Source organism: Myodes glareolus, chromosome 2 (genome assembly GCF_982192425.1).
Source record: "Myodes glareolus chromosome 2, mMyoGla1.1, whole genome shotgun sequence".
Classification (NCBI taxonomy): Eukaryota; Metazoa; Chordata; class Mammalia; order Rodentia; family Cricetidae; genus Myodes; species Myodes glareolus.
In genome coordinates, this window is record NC_142027.1 from 9,407,134 (window position 1) to 9,422,693 (window position 15,560).

A 15,560-nucleotide genomic window follows, 5' to 3' on the forward strand; every position below is an offset into this window, starting at 1 on the left:
ATCCCTACTGAATAAGATTACGAGCTCAACATCAACAAGTAGTGGCTGTCTGGACAGCGACCAAAGGGGTTTCTTCCATACATATTTTAAAAGTTGCACTAGTGTGGTACCTAATTCTCCTACGGCTTAGATCTTCAGTGTCCCCAATCCCATAGCTAAACAATGAGATGTGGGGACAATGGTGGCCAGCTTGTGGTGCTGTTGGAAAGTAGTGCAATCGGAAGAAGTAGAGCCTGGAAGGAGGGAGTTAGGTTATGGAAAGATCGCCCTGAAGAAGTTTCGTAGGACCCTGACCCTCCCCACACCTTTTCATTTCCTGCCTACCATGAAGTGAACAGGGTCTAGCACGTATTCCCTGTGATGTAATGCGCCAGAATACAGCCCCAAAAGAAAGGGGCAGAGAGATCAGGAACAGAAACCTCTGAAGTCTAGACACAACATTACAAAACATCTTTCTTCCTTTTAAATAGTTTATGTCAGGTATTTATTACAACAGCAGAAATCGAGAAAACACAAATAAACAAATACAGAATATTCATAGAACACCAGTACTATACAAAACACACAGGTAGGAAGGAACTCTCTTTGATCCTTGAGAATCCAAAACATCCATGTCTGTCCAGCATAGGGCCGACCCTGAGATGAGGGCAGTCTACAGCATTCTTACGGTCTTACAGTATTTGCAGTTTTGTCCCTTATTTCTGTTTGTCACAATTTAAATGTGGTTCCAGCTTCAGCGAGCAAAAAGGGCTCAAATTACATTCAGTGGTCATTCAAAAAATAATTATTAAAGACTCTCTCTCTTCTTCCTTTTTAGACAGGGTCTCCAGTCCAGCTTGGCCCTGAACTCCTGCCCCTCCTGCCCCTCCTGCCCCTCCTGCTTCTACCTCCCAAGAGTTGTGCTTAAAGGCAGTCACCGCCATTCCTAGCTTATATGGTGTTGGGGAATGAAGCTAGGACTTCATGTATCTTGGGTAAGCATTCTATCAGCTGAGCTACACCCTCAGCCCCTAAGCTATTAGTTTTTATAAAGCTGTGAACTTCCAAATGGAGGATTTTTCTCACCGGGGCGTTGAAAGCCTGGCTCTTTGGTTGTCTGTACAAGTACAACACCAGTCCCAACTGGCCACCAGTTTCTCGGCTGGCCCTTCTGATCACACTTCTGAGGTGGATGTGAGAAGCAAGGGCTCGCCCTGTGCCCGTGAGGGGGATTTGTCCTTGGATCCCAGCTCTTGAGGTCCTGGCTCACACAGGGTTCCCAGGGCACAGCTGTCTCCAGGATTCTGCCTGCTGCCTTTCGACACTTCAGTGACGATACTCAGTCTGTCGAACACCTCAGTCTCGTCAGAGAGCGGGGAGGAGAACAGCAGGAAAGTGCTGTGGTGAGGATGGCCCAGAAACTGCGGAAAAGTTAAAGACTGTTACTTAAGAACCAAATCCTCCCCACCCCCGTTCTTCTTCCTTTTTCTGGGCTGACAAGGATTGTATGCAAAACTTTAGGGCTAGAGGATGCAACTTTAAAATGCAACAGCAATACTGGGGTGGCTCCTTGAGAAAATTACCACATGACCTCACAGGTATGCCCTCAAGGGAAATGAAAGCCGAAGAGACTCAGTTATTTAACTGCAAACAGTGCTGGGATAGCAGAGCAAACGCAAGCATCACCCAGGGACGAGCACGCAAACGACGCACACACACTGTGCGCGGGTACTTCAGTGGCACTGAAGACAGAAGTCTTAAAGAAAGAGGAGCTTCTGGGCCATGAGATGGCTCGGCAGGTACAGGAGCTTTCCACGCACCCCTGGTGACCCGAGTGTGACCCCCACCTCCATGGCAGGACAGAACCAACTCCTGAGAACTGTCCTCTAGCCTACGCTAGATGTAGATCAGCTGGCAGACGACTGCCCAGCAGAGGACAACTGGGCAGGTAGGTGCACACCCATGGTCCTGATCCCAGCCTGTGGGAGGTGGAAGCGGGGTGGGGGGCCCAGAAGTTCAGTCATTCCTGGCTACATCATGAGTTTGAGGCCAGCCTGGCTATATGAGACCCTGTCTTTAAAAAGAGAAAGACAGGCAGATAACCAGCGTGTGGGATTGCAATAATGGGAGGGATCTAGAGTGATCCAGAGGATGTTAGGATGGTGGCTGTCAGGAAGGAACACCAGGGACCGTTCAGCAGTATGAGTTCCTGCCATGCACGTGGAGCGGGCTCTGGGAGTGCTTGGTGGCGCTGGCGGTGCTGGTGGCCTAATGGCACTGAGCTACATTCCGAAGTGTGGTTTAGGTGGGAGATGCTGCCTGCGTTTTTCCATGGTTAAGAGGCAGAACAAGAACTGGTGGCTTATCCACAGAATGCTCAGATGTCACTCTCCACTAGTTCTGGAAAACAAGGTGCACTCTTAGCCTGATCCCCAGGCAGTAAGACACGTCTGGCTGCCATTTCCTCTAGGAAGCAGGGTGTGTGTGTGTGGGGGGAGACGGGGGTGGGACGGTGGGTGGGGATCCACCATGGATGGACTCATGGTGTATCTCAAGTGTCTCAGGTCAAGTTCACCAGTATCTTCTCTGGTGCTCCATCTTGACCTTTAACCTGGTAATGTCCAGTCCAGTAGCCGAGGACCACGTGTGGCTACTGGCCACTTGACAGGTGCCTAGTTAGAACTGAGATGTGTGAGTGTGAATTAGACATGAAATATTGAAGATTTTGTATAAAAAATGTAAAATATTTTAATAACTTAAAACATACTGGTTGAATATTGAAATGATGCTTTTTAGATTTCCTGTGTTTCATAAAATACTGCAATACTGGAACAGCCACGGGTTCCAGGTCAGCCTCCTGAAACATCCACGGGTTCCTCAGCACCAGGCTGAGCCCTCCACCCAGCATCCTCAGGTCAGCCCCCCTGATTGAACACGCCAAGTTAGCATGCACTCTGCAACATGAGTGGAACTGGAGAGGGGCGATGGGGGGTGCTAGTTCCTTTGCCTTCACTGTCTAGCTCTTCTCCATGCCCCCACCGCCCTCCCAGTGACTGTGAGGCCTGCTGGTCAGACTGGCCCCTTGAATGCACTTGCCTAGCTTTGATTCATCCATCTCTTTCTTCCTGTCTGGCCAGTTTCTTTTTGATGGTGAAGCCAAGCAGCAAAAACACCAGGGGGAAGAGTTTAGTTCCTTCCTGGTTCTCAGGCAACAAAAGGTCTTCCACCCAGAACCGAGGCCTGCCCCTCTTTGTTCTTGCTCCAACAAGGTTCATACCCGCTCAGCCCCTGAGATGCTCAGTTGTGCTGCTGCAGCGCTTGCTCACTCGCCTTCCAGAAAAATCCTCTCTGCTCAGAAACGCTATGGTCCCAGGTCTTACTTCCTAGCCATGGAGGTGGGTGCTGTCCTGTGGTACCCAGAACCCCCTCGAAGTGTCCCCAGCTTCTAGGAATTCTGGCAGCTGGAATTGCTCATAGCTGGGTCCCTTTCTGGGAGCAACACTCATTGCATAAGACCCGTGTCCCCCTCTGCAGTCATTCACATGGATCTGGTATGGGAACACCGGCTGTCATAGTGACTGGTAGTGACCATGGCATCGTTAAAGCTGGACCGAGTGGGGGATTTTCCCTAGGAAGAACCAGAGACCTAGTACATCAGACAAGTTTGAGGAGCCTCAGGGAGAAGGCACACCAAGGAAGGTCAACAACGGATCATCCATCCCATACTGAGAAGGAAGTACTTCTGGCTGCTTGACCAGCAGATTCCACTTGTGGGAATACGGCACACTGTGTTCATTGAGAGGCTGCAGGCACTGGGAGGAGCCAGACCGGAAAAGGGCCTTGCTGCATGGATGAGCTGTGGAGCAGGCAGTCTTACTTAGGCCTTCGGGCTGGCATGTGACTCAGTGACTACATGCTAATCGAGCCTGGCACGTGTGACCCTGCAGATCTGCCAAGTGTGCGATAGGGAAAAACTGGACGGACTTCACGGTCAACTGCCTGAGGAGAATCGCAATGCAGACGGTGGAACTATGAGTTCAGGCTGGCCCATGCACCGCAGCACAGTGTGGCCTGTGAGGTCCTGGTGAAGATGGGGGTCTCTGACCGAGAAGACTAGGCGAATATACAGCCCCAAAGTGGCCACTGTGCACAGCACCAGCAAGATGTCAAAGCCAGGCAAAACAGAACCATGAGGTCACACAGGGAGGGGCTTCCTGCACGGTCTGCCCTATGATCCCAGCTGTGGCAAGATACTCCACTGAACCACAACCTCAGACAAAGGCCACCTCTGCAGGGACACTCACCCAAGTGGTTGTGGTTGCTTTTCTCAAAACATTGAGCCAGCATCAATGTTGCTACTGAAATTTCAGACAGAGTTGTTGTTTCAAAATTACTAGTGTACTTTGCCTCAGTTTACCCTTAAATATGTTTTCCCTTACTTCCCTAAGTATACCTCAGATCACCACTCCCACCACCTCTCCCCCACTCCTCCTCTGTTCACCATGACATGGACCCAGGAATTACAAATTTCCCTGCCCCATCTTGAATAAAACTATTTTTTTAAAAAAAGAGCACTTCTGTTATTATACAGAATGAAATTACTTCTGTTATTATACAGAGTGAAATTACTGAATGGCCGTTAGGCCTGTCCTGTCCTTATATGAGGTTAGAGGTTGCCAGTCAACCACTCACATGGGTGGTACAGTTTCCCCAGCCCCCTGTCTCTGTTCTCCTTCTGTTTATACTGTGACCACATCAGGAGCCCCATCCTCATGATCAGATGTAGGAGGGAAGGCTGGCATTGCTCTACAGGGAAGTGGTTATAGTCTGTGGACATTCTATCATGGGAACAAGTCCTCCACAGGTTGGGCTTCAGCCAGGGAATGTGACCAGCCTCCTGGTGTATAAATAAGAAGCCTAAGACCAGGGTTGCCACAGAATCACTGGAGGACGTTACTGGCAATGCTGGTGGTCAGGGGACTGGCAGGAAGCAGGCTGGGACGTTAGGGACCTCTGCCATCACCTCCAGACCGTCCGTGTATTCCATCCAACACAGTGCAAATGCCATATGAAAAGTTTTCATGTTTTTTTTTTCAAGCATGCACTCAGTACAGCATCATTTCGGTATCTGAATATTACATTTGATATTTTGTTTGTGATCTAACAAATAAAGCTTGCCTGAAGATCAGAGTACGGAGCTAAAAGCCACTAGATAGCCATAGAGGCCAGGAAGTGGTGGCACACACCTTTAATCCCAGCACTCAGGAGGCAAAGGCAGACAGATCTCTGTGAGTTCAAGGCCAGCCTAGGCTACATGAGATTGATCCAGTCTCAAAGAGAAACAGAGCCAGGCAGTGATGGTTCACATGTTTAATGCCAGCACTAGGGAGGTGGAGACAGGAAGGGATATGGCTGGGTGGAGAGAGGAATATAAGGCGGGAGGAGACAGGAGCTTAAGGCATTTATTCAGTCTGAGGATTTGTGGAGATAGGATCCTGCCCACTTTGGTCTGAGAATTCGGTAGTGGGAAAGGTCTCTCTAATGGCTGCCTTCTTTACGTCTCTGTTCTCTGTTCTTTCAGCATTTACCCCGATATCTGACTCTGGGTTTTTATTATTAAGACCAATTAGAATTTGCACCACACACTACCAGGGATTGAACTCAGGACATTAGCCATGCTGCTTGCGCTGGTTGGCTTTTGTAAACTTGACAAGAAGCCAGACATACCTAGAGGAGCTGCCTCCATCAGACTGGCCTGTAGGCGTGCCTCTGATTGCTGATTGATACGCAAGGGCCCAGAGCATTGTGGGTGGTGCCACCCCTAGACAAATAGGCCTGGGCTGTATGGAAAGCAGGCTGAGGACACCAGGGGAAGAAAGTTGGTAAACAGCGTCCAGACTCTCTGCTTCAGCTTCCGGTTTTCCTCTATGGTGGACTGTAATCTGTGAGCCAAATAAGCCCTTGCCTCTCCATGTTGCTATAGGCCACAGTGTTTATAAGAGCTACAGAAAAGGCTAATTAGAACACGGGCCAAGTGCTCTACTCCTGAGCTGTAGACCCCAGCAGTTACAGACACAATTGAAAAAATATATGTGATCTGCGTTTGTTTGGATCAACACACAGAGAACCCACTCACACGGAAGGCTGGCCGTAGCACAGAATATCATTTAAGAACTACTCAGTCTTACAGTCTTTAGCCAGTACACTCCTGCTTCTCTCTAAATCTCCATAAACAGCCCCCCTTCCATGATACACACCCCAGAACACCAATCATGGTGACGTTCCTGGATGAAAACACGGTCCACCTCTCCCTGCCTCCACTCTCTCTTCGTCAGTGTTCAGAGTGGAGCATTCTGTTTTCTCCCATCTCACAGTGAATTCTGCTCTCTCCCTGACAGAACCATCACCTTTGAACCCAAGGACTCGATGACCTGGGCAGTGAAGAAGGAACAACCCAGGACCAGGAATTTCAGAACAAACCTTTGTTGCCTTGGCACATGGGAATGGGCCAGCACATGGGCATGTAGAACATGCTCTTGTAGAACATGTTGCCCGGCACTGGACAGCCTTGACCTGAGAGAAGAGGCCCCTTACTGCATCCCGCCTACCTCCTTCAGGTGCTGTGGAATCGACGTCCCAGAATGGAAGGTGTGCTTGGCCTTCTTATATATGAACCACAGCAAGACAAAGAAGCCGAGGAGGAAGAGGAAGGCCACGAAGACAGAGGTGACCAGGATGATGGCCACCATCCAGGAAGGGGTTGTTTCTGCAGGGACAGTGGAGTAGATTAGACTCTGCGCACACACAGGGCGAGTCACAGGGGTCATGCACTCATTCCAAGCACTGTGGTCAAAACAGGCCCATCCGACTGGGCAGTGGTGATGCACGCTTTTAATCCCAGCACTTGGGAGGCAGAGGCAGGTGGATCTCTGTGAGTTTGAGACCAGACTGGTCTACAGAGCAAATTTCAGGACAGCCAATATTACATAGAGAAATCCAGAAAAACAAAACCAAACCAGGTCCATCTGGTCATAATGGCCCAGAAACAGCTGGCTGGAGGGTCTTGGTGTTTACAATGGTTCCTAGAGGGGTCTGGCAATATGAGATCATCCTATCTCAGACCTTTCCTAAGGAAGTTTCAGGCTTTACTTATCATCCATGCAATCTTCCACCCCAGTGTGGCAGGCGCCACTGTTCCAGGCTCCCAGGTGGGGCGGTGGGTGATAGCAGCCAGTTTCCTGGTATTTTAGATAAGGCCACACCTGGCTGACAGTGACATTTGTGCTTTTTCTCAGGAAGAGAGCAGAGGTTGAGGATGGGGAGGGTGCCTTCGAAAGGGTGTGAACTGCTGGGTAATTTATCTCTCCACACGCTTGGCGGGTTCTTCCCCTGCCTGCAGACCTATTTGACTGTATTATCAGAAGACATGTTTCTTGGTCTTACTTTAAGGATTGGGTGCCTCAGTCTACCTTTGGAATTAGTCTGTAGGCAATGAGGCAAAGAGAATGCAACAGGGCTGCGTTTACACAGGGCCTTTGCTCAGTTCTCTTTGTCCTTCACTAGCTGAGAGTGACTTTGGGCATTTCTCCTTTAAAAAAAAGTTTGGATCGCGTCAGGAGACAACCTTCTTCTGTGGCCTCAGTCGGCCTGCAGCTCACTGCACAGTCCAACAAGACCTCATGGTGACTCTTAGGTCTCAACTATAGGAATTACAGGCCTGAGCCACCACACCAGGCTTGAAGTAGTTTTATTTTATTTTTAGATCTGATTTTTACATCAGATTTCATGGCACCAGCAGCTCTACAGGTGTCTGCCTCTCATGCTCCCAGATTACTGCCTCTTGACAGTTCTTTGGCTACTAACAGACGTTGGGCAATATAGTCTCATCTGACGGTAGGCACAGCGTATCTGTGCATAGGCAGCACCCAGGCTAAGCAGCACGTCTTCTCTCTCTCCTCTTGGATCAAGCCTCTCCTCCCTGCTCCTCTCCCCTCCTTTTCTCCCTTATCCCTTGCCCAGCACATATGTGTGTGTGTTAGGGGAAGTTTGTGCTGGGGTAGAATCCAGGCCACACATGCTAGATAAGGCCTTTATCACCAAACCACCCCCTGACCATTGTTCTGTTAATAAACATGGGGGAGAGCGCCCTGCTGGATGCCACTGTGCCCTGGCTCCATATTTTACAAGGGGCCTCAGAACATAATGTACTAGCTGAAACACTGATATGTGCTCCAGGCTCCCCTTCCCAGTCATTGTGTGTCCCCAAAGTCAGAGATGCGGGGAAGGAAAGACAAGCTGTGGCAGGGCTCATTCTGCTGGGTGACTGTATGAGGACCAGTTAACCTACTTCAGAGAGCGGACAGGGCAATGGAATGTGGTAAAGGGGGTTCACTGAGGCAGACCTCAGCCCAGCAGACTGGCGAGGGACAGCCAGTTTCCTCAGAATGGGGCCTCTCGTTTATAGCATGAAGCAGCCATCAGGGTCTGAGGACCACGCAGATGATGGGGAGGCTGATCTCTGACCTGCGGTGGTGTGTGAGCTGACTGTCGTGGTGTGGACTCATGGACTCTGAGGAGGCAGTTCCAGGCTGCGCATGTCCCCACTCACCATCGTTGGTTGTCCGCTCACAGATAGGCTTGCTCCACTCTCCAGTTCTGTTTTGGTCAAGAAGAAATCCTTGAACTTGAATGCAGTAAGTTGTCCATGGCTCCAGGCCTCTGAGGACCTCGGAGTCGTACAGAGAAATGACTTGGAACTGAAAGGAAGACACACCAGTGTGAGGGACACCATCTCTGTCTTATCTCCCTCTCCCAGCGCTATAAACTGTGTGTCAGAAGGAGCCACCGGCTGGAACTTCTTCCAGCTCCGGATACATGTGACATCCTAAAGAATGTGACAAGACCAACCGTGAGGCCAGAAATCCTTTATCTCACTGCCTCAATTCTGTAGCATATGTGGCATCTAAATCATCACACTTCCTTAAAAAAAATACTGTAGCCAATTAAGGCAACCAGGTTCCTTTCCTCATGGGAGCCCAGTGTGCAGGGCCTGCAAGTAGCCGTCTCCTTGGGAGTGTGCGCAGCCCGCTGCTTGTGTGGATTGCTCTAAGGGCCCCCGGAGACAGAATTTCCTGTAGATCTTCATATCTTGCTACCTTGTCATGGTATCCCTACTCCAGGCTCCAGACAGGTCTGTGAGGAACCTTGGGGATGCCCCAGTGCGTACTGGCTGGGATTCACACTAGCCAGGCCATTACAATGCAGCAGCAGCAGCAGCAGCCCCAGACACACGTGGCTGAGACTCTGCAGGGTCAAGTTCGAGCTCCACGTCTCAAGTGGGGCTTTGCTGAGTTGAATGCAGATAAACTGCAGAGAAGCAGCTCGTCCTGATGGCTGTGGGTTAACTATTCCCCAACTGTGGTCCACTGGACAAGTGGTGAGCCATGCCCTCACGAGGGTTTCCTTGGCTCTGTTCACTAATATGTTCACACTGCGCTGTTCACTAACTAATATGTTCAGTACAAATATATATGTGTGTGTGTGTATCTTTTAATGAGTTGAACTGCATACATAAAATTTTATGTATTTGTACATGTAAATGTGACCTTATTTGGATGTAGCTCCTTTAAAATGTAAACTTATTGCTGGGCATGGTGGTGCATGCCTTTAATCCCAACACACACAAACACAAACACACACACACACACACACACACTAAAATAAACCTTTAAAAATAATATTTTTCAAAGGATAGAAACTAGGGCAAGTCATATAGACAGGCATCCCGGGAGAAAACCAAGAACTGAAGATGCTTCTGAAGCCAGAGAGCCAAATAATTGTCAGCAAGCCTACAAGAGCTGGGGGAGAGGTAGGGAGCAAATCCCACATCTTCAGGAGAGGCCCTGAAGACATGCTGATCTTCAACTCTGAGGCTCCAGAAATGTTAGACAATAAATTTCTGTGGTTGAAGCTACTAACTTAGCTAGCTAACATGAGTCATGTAAGGAGCACTCGGGGTGCTCCCACCCTGCCCACAGGTTCACAGCAGATTTGTGATCCTTGGTGTGGGCTCTCCATTTATGGGCCTGGGTGAGCTACGACACCAAGGCCCTTGCTCTCTTCAGGATACTCCTGCATTCATTTCTGGTGGCTGGAGCCCTGGACTAATGCCATTTGAATTAAAATACAAGAACATCATTATTAATGATAAGCTTCTGAGTTTGAGAAACCAAGTTCCTCAGCAAAATAAAGGGGAAATAAAAGAACACACTAAGGGAGCACAAACTCTTCTCTCTTCTTTCTGATTGGTTCCTTTTCCCGTGGGGGCAGGGCTGTTGCTAGCTTGTCAGCATTGATGGCAGGAACCGGATTACAGCTGTGGAATCCAAGATGAGACAGACACCACCCCCAAATAAACAAAGCACCACCAATAACAACAATGAAAGACTCAAAAGAAAACATAACAAATGCTAGATTTTCCTTCTAATAGTTCAGTGCCTCTAAACCCTGTCACATGATTTCTGAGGCACAGGCAGTGGAAAGTGAAGGGTCTTTCTCAAATCTCCTTTGGGACTTTCTCTTGTCCTTTTATTTCTGGGTTATTCTGTTTTTATCCCCTTTTCCCCATCAAGACAATGGAACTTGGTTCCAAAAGCCCTTCACACCGTTAGTTTATGGAACTACCCCGGCAGCACTGGAGGGAGGTTGGCACTTTAGGATGTTACACAGTGGTGTGAGCAGGTGAACTTTCTAGCATGGGCACAGCAAAGTGAAGCTAGAAGATGGGCACGTGACCACGCGCCAGCACTGTGGGCGTGTTCTAGATAAGAAGCAAATATGAAGGGTTCGGTATGTCACGCTTGGTGAGGGAGGCACTCAGCCATGGCGACTATGGAACTGGGTTCTTCATTAGAAGACCAGTGATCCCTGGAGTGTAGTGGATGGTCTCATCTTTGGGTTGCTGGGCTTAGCCGAGATATTACATCAATGAGTGATTATGAAACTAGATATTTGTAGGCATGCACTTCCTGAAGTCTTGATTGTGAGCAAAACCACCTCTTGCAAAGGCAGATGTCCTGTGGTTTAAATGTATGTATTTTACGATGCCACTTAAACACCATATTAAAAGGGAGGGCCAGGCTGTCGAGATAGCTTAATGTGTAAAGGTGTCCGCCACCAAGCCTGATGACTTGAGTTCAACGTGGGACCCACATGGTGTAAGGAGAGAACCAACTCCTTACACAGAGAGAACTGTCCTCTGACCTCTGTGTGTGTGTGTGTGTGTGTGTGTGTGTGTGTGTGTGTATAAATGTTCATCTGCTTCTTCCCAAGAGCCTGAGAGTCTTAAGATGGTATAATTAAATACACACACATACACACACACACACACACACACACACACACACACAAACACACACATGAAGAAAATTTAAATTAAATATTTTTTAAAAAGTTTTTAAGTTGTGGTCTTCAGGAGGTGACCAGCAGGAGCTCTTGTGAATACCATTAATGATCTTACAAAAGGGGCCAGGGAGCTGTCACTGCTTTGACCTCCACCTTGGCCATCAAAGGATACAGCCTCAGGCGTTACCTAGGGAACAGAGTGAGCTGGTCTTCAGGAGGCACTGGGCTGCCACTGTGTCCTGACCTTGGACTCCTTTGATCTAGAATCTTCATTCATAAACTGTCCACTTTCTTACAGCATGGGAACAGACTACAGTAAAGTTCCTGTCTAGGGAAGATTTTTTGGGTGAAAAAATTAACTTGAGATTTGTGTTTGGCTCTTCAGTGTGTGTGTGTGTGTGTGTGTGTGTGTGTGCGCGCGTGTGTGTTTAATTATATCATCCTAAGACTCTCAGGCTCTTGGGAAGAAGCAGATGAACATTTATTGGGATTCGTTTGTACAGCACATATGTCAGTCCAGGACCACAAACGATATTATCGCAGAAGCACTGTCTGACTAATAATAGATAAACATGTCTGCAAAAAGAGAAGAGAGACTCCTACTTTGGCAGATAATGGGAAACGTTTGGCCTTTGTCAGCAAACCCCATAACCGTTCCACGAACTGGGCTTTTCTTCCTGTTTTGGGAGTGAAGTCGGTTGTTGTGCCCGTTGTTAGAGCTGAGGAAGCTGGGGTCATGTGACCAGCAACACAGTTACAGAAGCAATATTCCAACCAGACTTTGGGGCTTCAGCCTTTATTTGAAAAGAACTGTCCCCTGAGCTGTGAAGTGACCCAGCCGTGAAGTCCTGATAATAGGATCGCCAGGACTGTGGCATGCGCCACAGCATAAAGAAACATATGCAATAAAGTTTGTTTGAAAAGAATGCTTCCTAAAGAGAACAACAGGGAAAAAAATTGGATAGGAAGGGTTAAAAATGGCACTGTTCTTAAACATGTCAGCAGTCGGGAGGTGTTCTAACCATGAAGTGACTGTGGTTTGTGGGGGACAGAGGGGTGCAGCTTCCCCTGGCAAAATGCTGACGATGCCCTGTGCCTCCTGAGACTTCCTTTCAAGGAGAGGAAGTCCGCTGTGTGGCCTTCATCCTGAGAGTCTGCCCTATGTGTGTTCCTTGATGGACGGGAGTCCAGGAGCTTTTGGCTTTTAAAGGACCAGGCTTTAGACTCCCTGGGCACCAGGTGTTGCCTCTCTGCGAGACTCAACCTGGTCACGTGTCTGTGTGCATGCACAGGTGTGTGTGTATGGGAGCCAGATTGGCATCAGGTGTCCTCTTTTGTCTCTGTTCCCCTTGTTTTTGAGACAGGATCACTCCCTGACACTGGAGCTCACCCACAGACTAAGTCAGCAGGCCAGTGAGTACCCAGCATTCTCTGGAGCTCACCCACGGACTAAGTCAGCAGGCCAGTGAGTACCCAGCATTCTCTGGAGCTCACCCACGGACTAAGTCAGCAGGCCAGTGAGTACCCAGCATTCTCTGGAGCTCACCCACGGACTAAGCCTGCAGGCCAGTGAGTACCCAGCATTCTCCTGCCCCCATCTTGCACTGTGATTACAGCTGGGCACCGTCATGCCTGGCTTCTCACTTGGGTGTTAGGGACTCCAGATTCTGGTTGTCACGTTTGCACAGCAAGCCCTTCCCTCACGGATACACCACCCCAGCCAAGCCCTTCCCTCACGGATACACCACCACAGCCCCTGCGTGGCTTTTCCTGTTATCGTGGCCTACCGAACCGAGCAGAGCATGGGTCCTACATCTGAAATGCGCACGACAGCCCAGCTCACCTTCTCGCTAGTCCCGTTTTTCCAATATTGCACCCGATAGGCCCACGAGTTATACAAGTTCTTCATGGTCCACTTCTCAGGTTCACTTTCAATTTTGGGGGCTGAGAAACGCATGTGCAGAGAATCAGCAAGAGATTCTATATGCATCTCAGGAGGTCCAATGATGGCTAAGTATAAGAACACAATAAAATGACAATCAAAAACAAATCACATTTTAAACACTTCACTTGAACAGCAGTTTTTATATATGTGCAACAATCTATTGGAGGGTAACACTGGTCTCTGCAGGCCACTGTTACAGCACTGAGTGATGTTGCTAAGGGACATGGACGGATTTTTTTTTTTTTTTGCCTATTTAAAAAGATTCGATAACCTTTGTCCTTGTCAATCAAATTTAATCCATTCATGTTCACAGTGATACCGAATATATTTAAGATTATTTCAACTATATTGCTTTGCATTGTTTGTAAAAATAGCTTTTTTTTTTTTTTTGCGGGGTGGGGGCTGCCCTTGTACATAGCTTGTGTTAGCTCAAACGTGTACCTAAGCCTTCTCAGTTCTGTTGCTACAGGCAGGACCACCATGCTTGACAAAAAGTCTAATTTTAAATTTTTAATTGTATTAGCTTCTTCTCCCTGTTTTCTTCCTTCTCCTGGCTCAAATTTTCTTTTGTTTTCTGGCCGTAAAGCTACAAATGAGATTTCTACTGTCTGTAGAGAGCACTCATATTTATTGTCTATAAGTGTATGTATTTGATAGCTTTTCTTTCACTAGCTATGACGTGGCTAGGCTCGCCACTCCACCTGGATCGCCATTCAAGCCTCTCTTCTGGGAGCATTACGGGAAGAGAGGCATCCCTTCCTTCCTTTTCCCTGTGAGCGTCAAAGCCACACTGAGTCCTAAACTATCCACATGCTGGGTCACTGTCAGTCTTCCTGTGAGTCTATTATACTCCATGAGGGCAACAATTGTTCTTTTTTTGTTACTGTAGCTTCGAAACTAAGGCCATGTTGAGCACACAGTAGGTGCTCAAAAATAACCACAGAAGGAAGAACAGAAGACCCCGGGAAAGCACCCTGGGTTCTGTCCCGTATTCTCCTCTTTGGCCACTGTTACTTTGGGGGGCTGCTGCTAATTAGCCATAGGGGCCTGTGTCAGCATCTTTGTTCTCTCCCCTTTACATGTGTGACCGTGGGTCATGCTCCACCTTTACATGTGTGACCGTGGGTGATGATCCACCTTTACATGTGTGACCGTGGGTGATGATCCACCTTTACATGTGTGACCGTGGGTCATGATTCATCTTTACATGTGTGACCATGGGTCATGATCCACTTTTACATGTGTGACCGTGGGTCATGCTCCTGGATCTGTGTCTACAGGGAACTGGTCTCGATGGGATGGATGTAACGTAGGATTTTAGACACGGCCAGGCCCAGCTAGACATCACTGGAGCAGAAGCCTGTATATCAAATGGTCCCCAACGTACAATGGTTTGGCTTATGGTATGAACGAGACCAACATTAAACAGGGGCTGTACTTCTTCTACCTCTGAATTGTAGTAGCCCTCGAGCTAAGGATCTGTGGTTCGATTTCCTTTTCAATGCAGGCAGATGGCTGTGCGCCGCCACCACCCTGTTCAGTCCGGGGATCTGGAGAGAAAAAGCAGTCTTCCACTGTGCTGTGTTGTTGCGCTAGGGTGCGGAAGACAGGCCTGCCAAGCACATGTTTGATTTCTGACATCTTCAGTTTATGACGGGTTTGCCGGAACGTAACAGCACTGAAGAGAGTTTTGTTTTGGAGCCTGGCAAACACTGAGCTGTATTTTTTAAACATTTGTTTCCTTTGTTCTTTTGAAAAGAAAATTAACTCTGAGCCTTTCCAGCTGCAGAGATAAGAGTTTTGCTCTTGTCCTAGGATAGAAGCGGGAAGAGAATGGGCTTCAGTCTCGCTCCGTCTGAGGGTGGCTCTCACTGTGGAAGTGGCAGAGCCCACTTGTAATAACATGTTTATGGGCAATCTCACAGACACGGTTCTTCCCTCTGATGCTCCTGCCAGGGCCTCACGTGAGCTTTCTTCCTGACGTTCTGTGACCTCTGACCTCTCCGTTCTCCCAGTTGCTGTATGGTGATTTAATTGGTTTCCAAACCCGATACTCTGGACATGTTTGTCCCCACAGCCCTCACTTCTGACCAGGCAACTGTTCTCTGCACTGAGCCTTCTCTCCTGGCATCTACTTCTAACTGCTTGTCTTCTGTCACATTTTAAAAATTAATTTTTATTTGATTTTAATTTTGTGTGTATGGTGTCTTGCTTGTAGGTATGTTCTGTGTCC

At 48.4% G+C, this 15,560-nt stretch overlaps 1 protein-coding gene and 1 non-coding gene across 3 annotated transcripts in view; one reads left to right on the top strand and one right to left on the bottom strand.

The window, feature by feature from the left end:
• Positions 1-452: 452 nt before the first annotated feature.
• The window catches only part of Ifnar2 (interferon alpha and beta receptor subunit 2), an 82,438-nt gene continuing 67,330 nt past the window's right edge, over positions 453-15,560 (bottom strand). For both annotated transcript variants that reach the window (XM_085685771.2, XM_048422530.3), the window contains 4 exons: positions 13,226-13,392; positions 8,588-8,735; positions 6,588-6,745; positions 453-1,400 (listed from right to left, as the gene is read on the bottom strand). In XM_085685771.2, the coding sequence (XP_085541897.1) occupies positions 1,155-1,400; positions 6,588-6,745; positions 8,588-8,735; positions 13,226-13,392 (719 nt within the window). In that variant the 3' untranslated portion in view covers positions 453-1,154. The remainder of the gene's footprint in view (positions 1,401-6,587; positions 6,746-8,587; positions 8,736-13,225; positions 13,393-15,560) is intronic.
• LOC125393014 (small nucleolar RNA SNORA70) lies at positions 8,972-9,106 on the top strand. Its single transcript, XR_007229678.1, has one exon. It is a non-coding gene; the product is annotated as a small nucleolar RNA SNORA70 (small nucleolar RNA).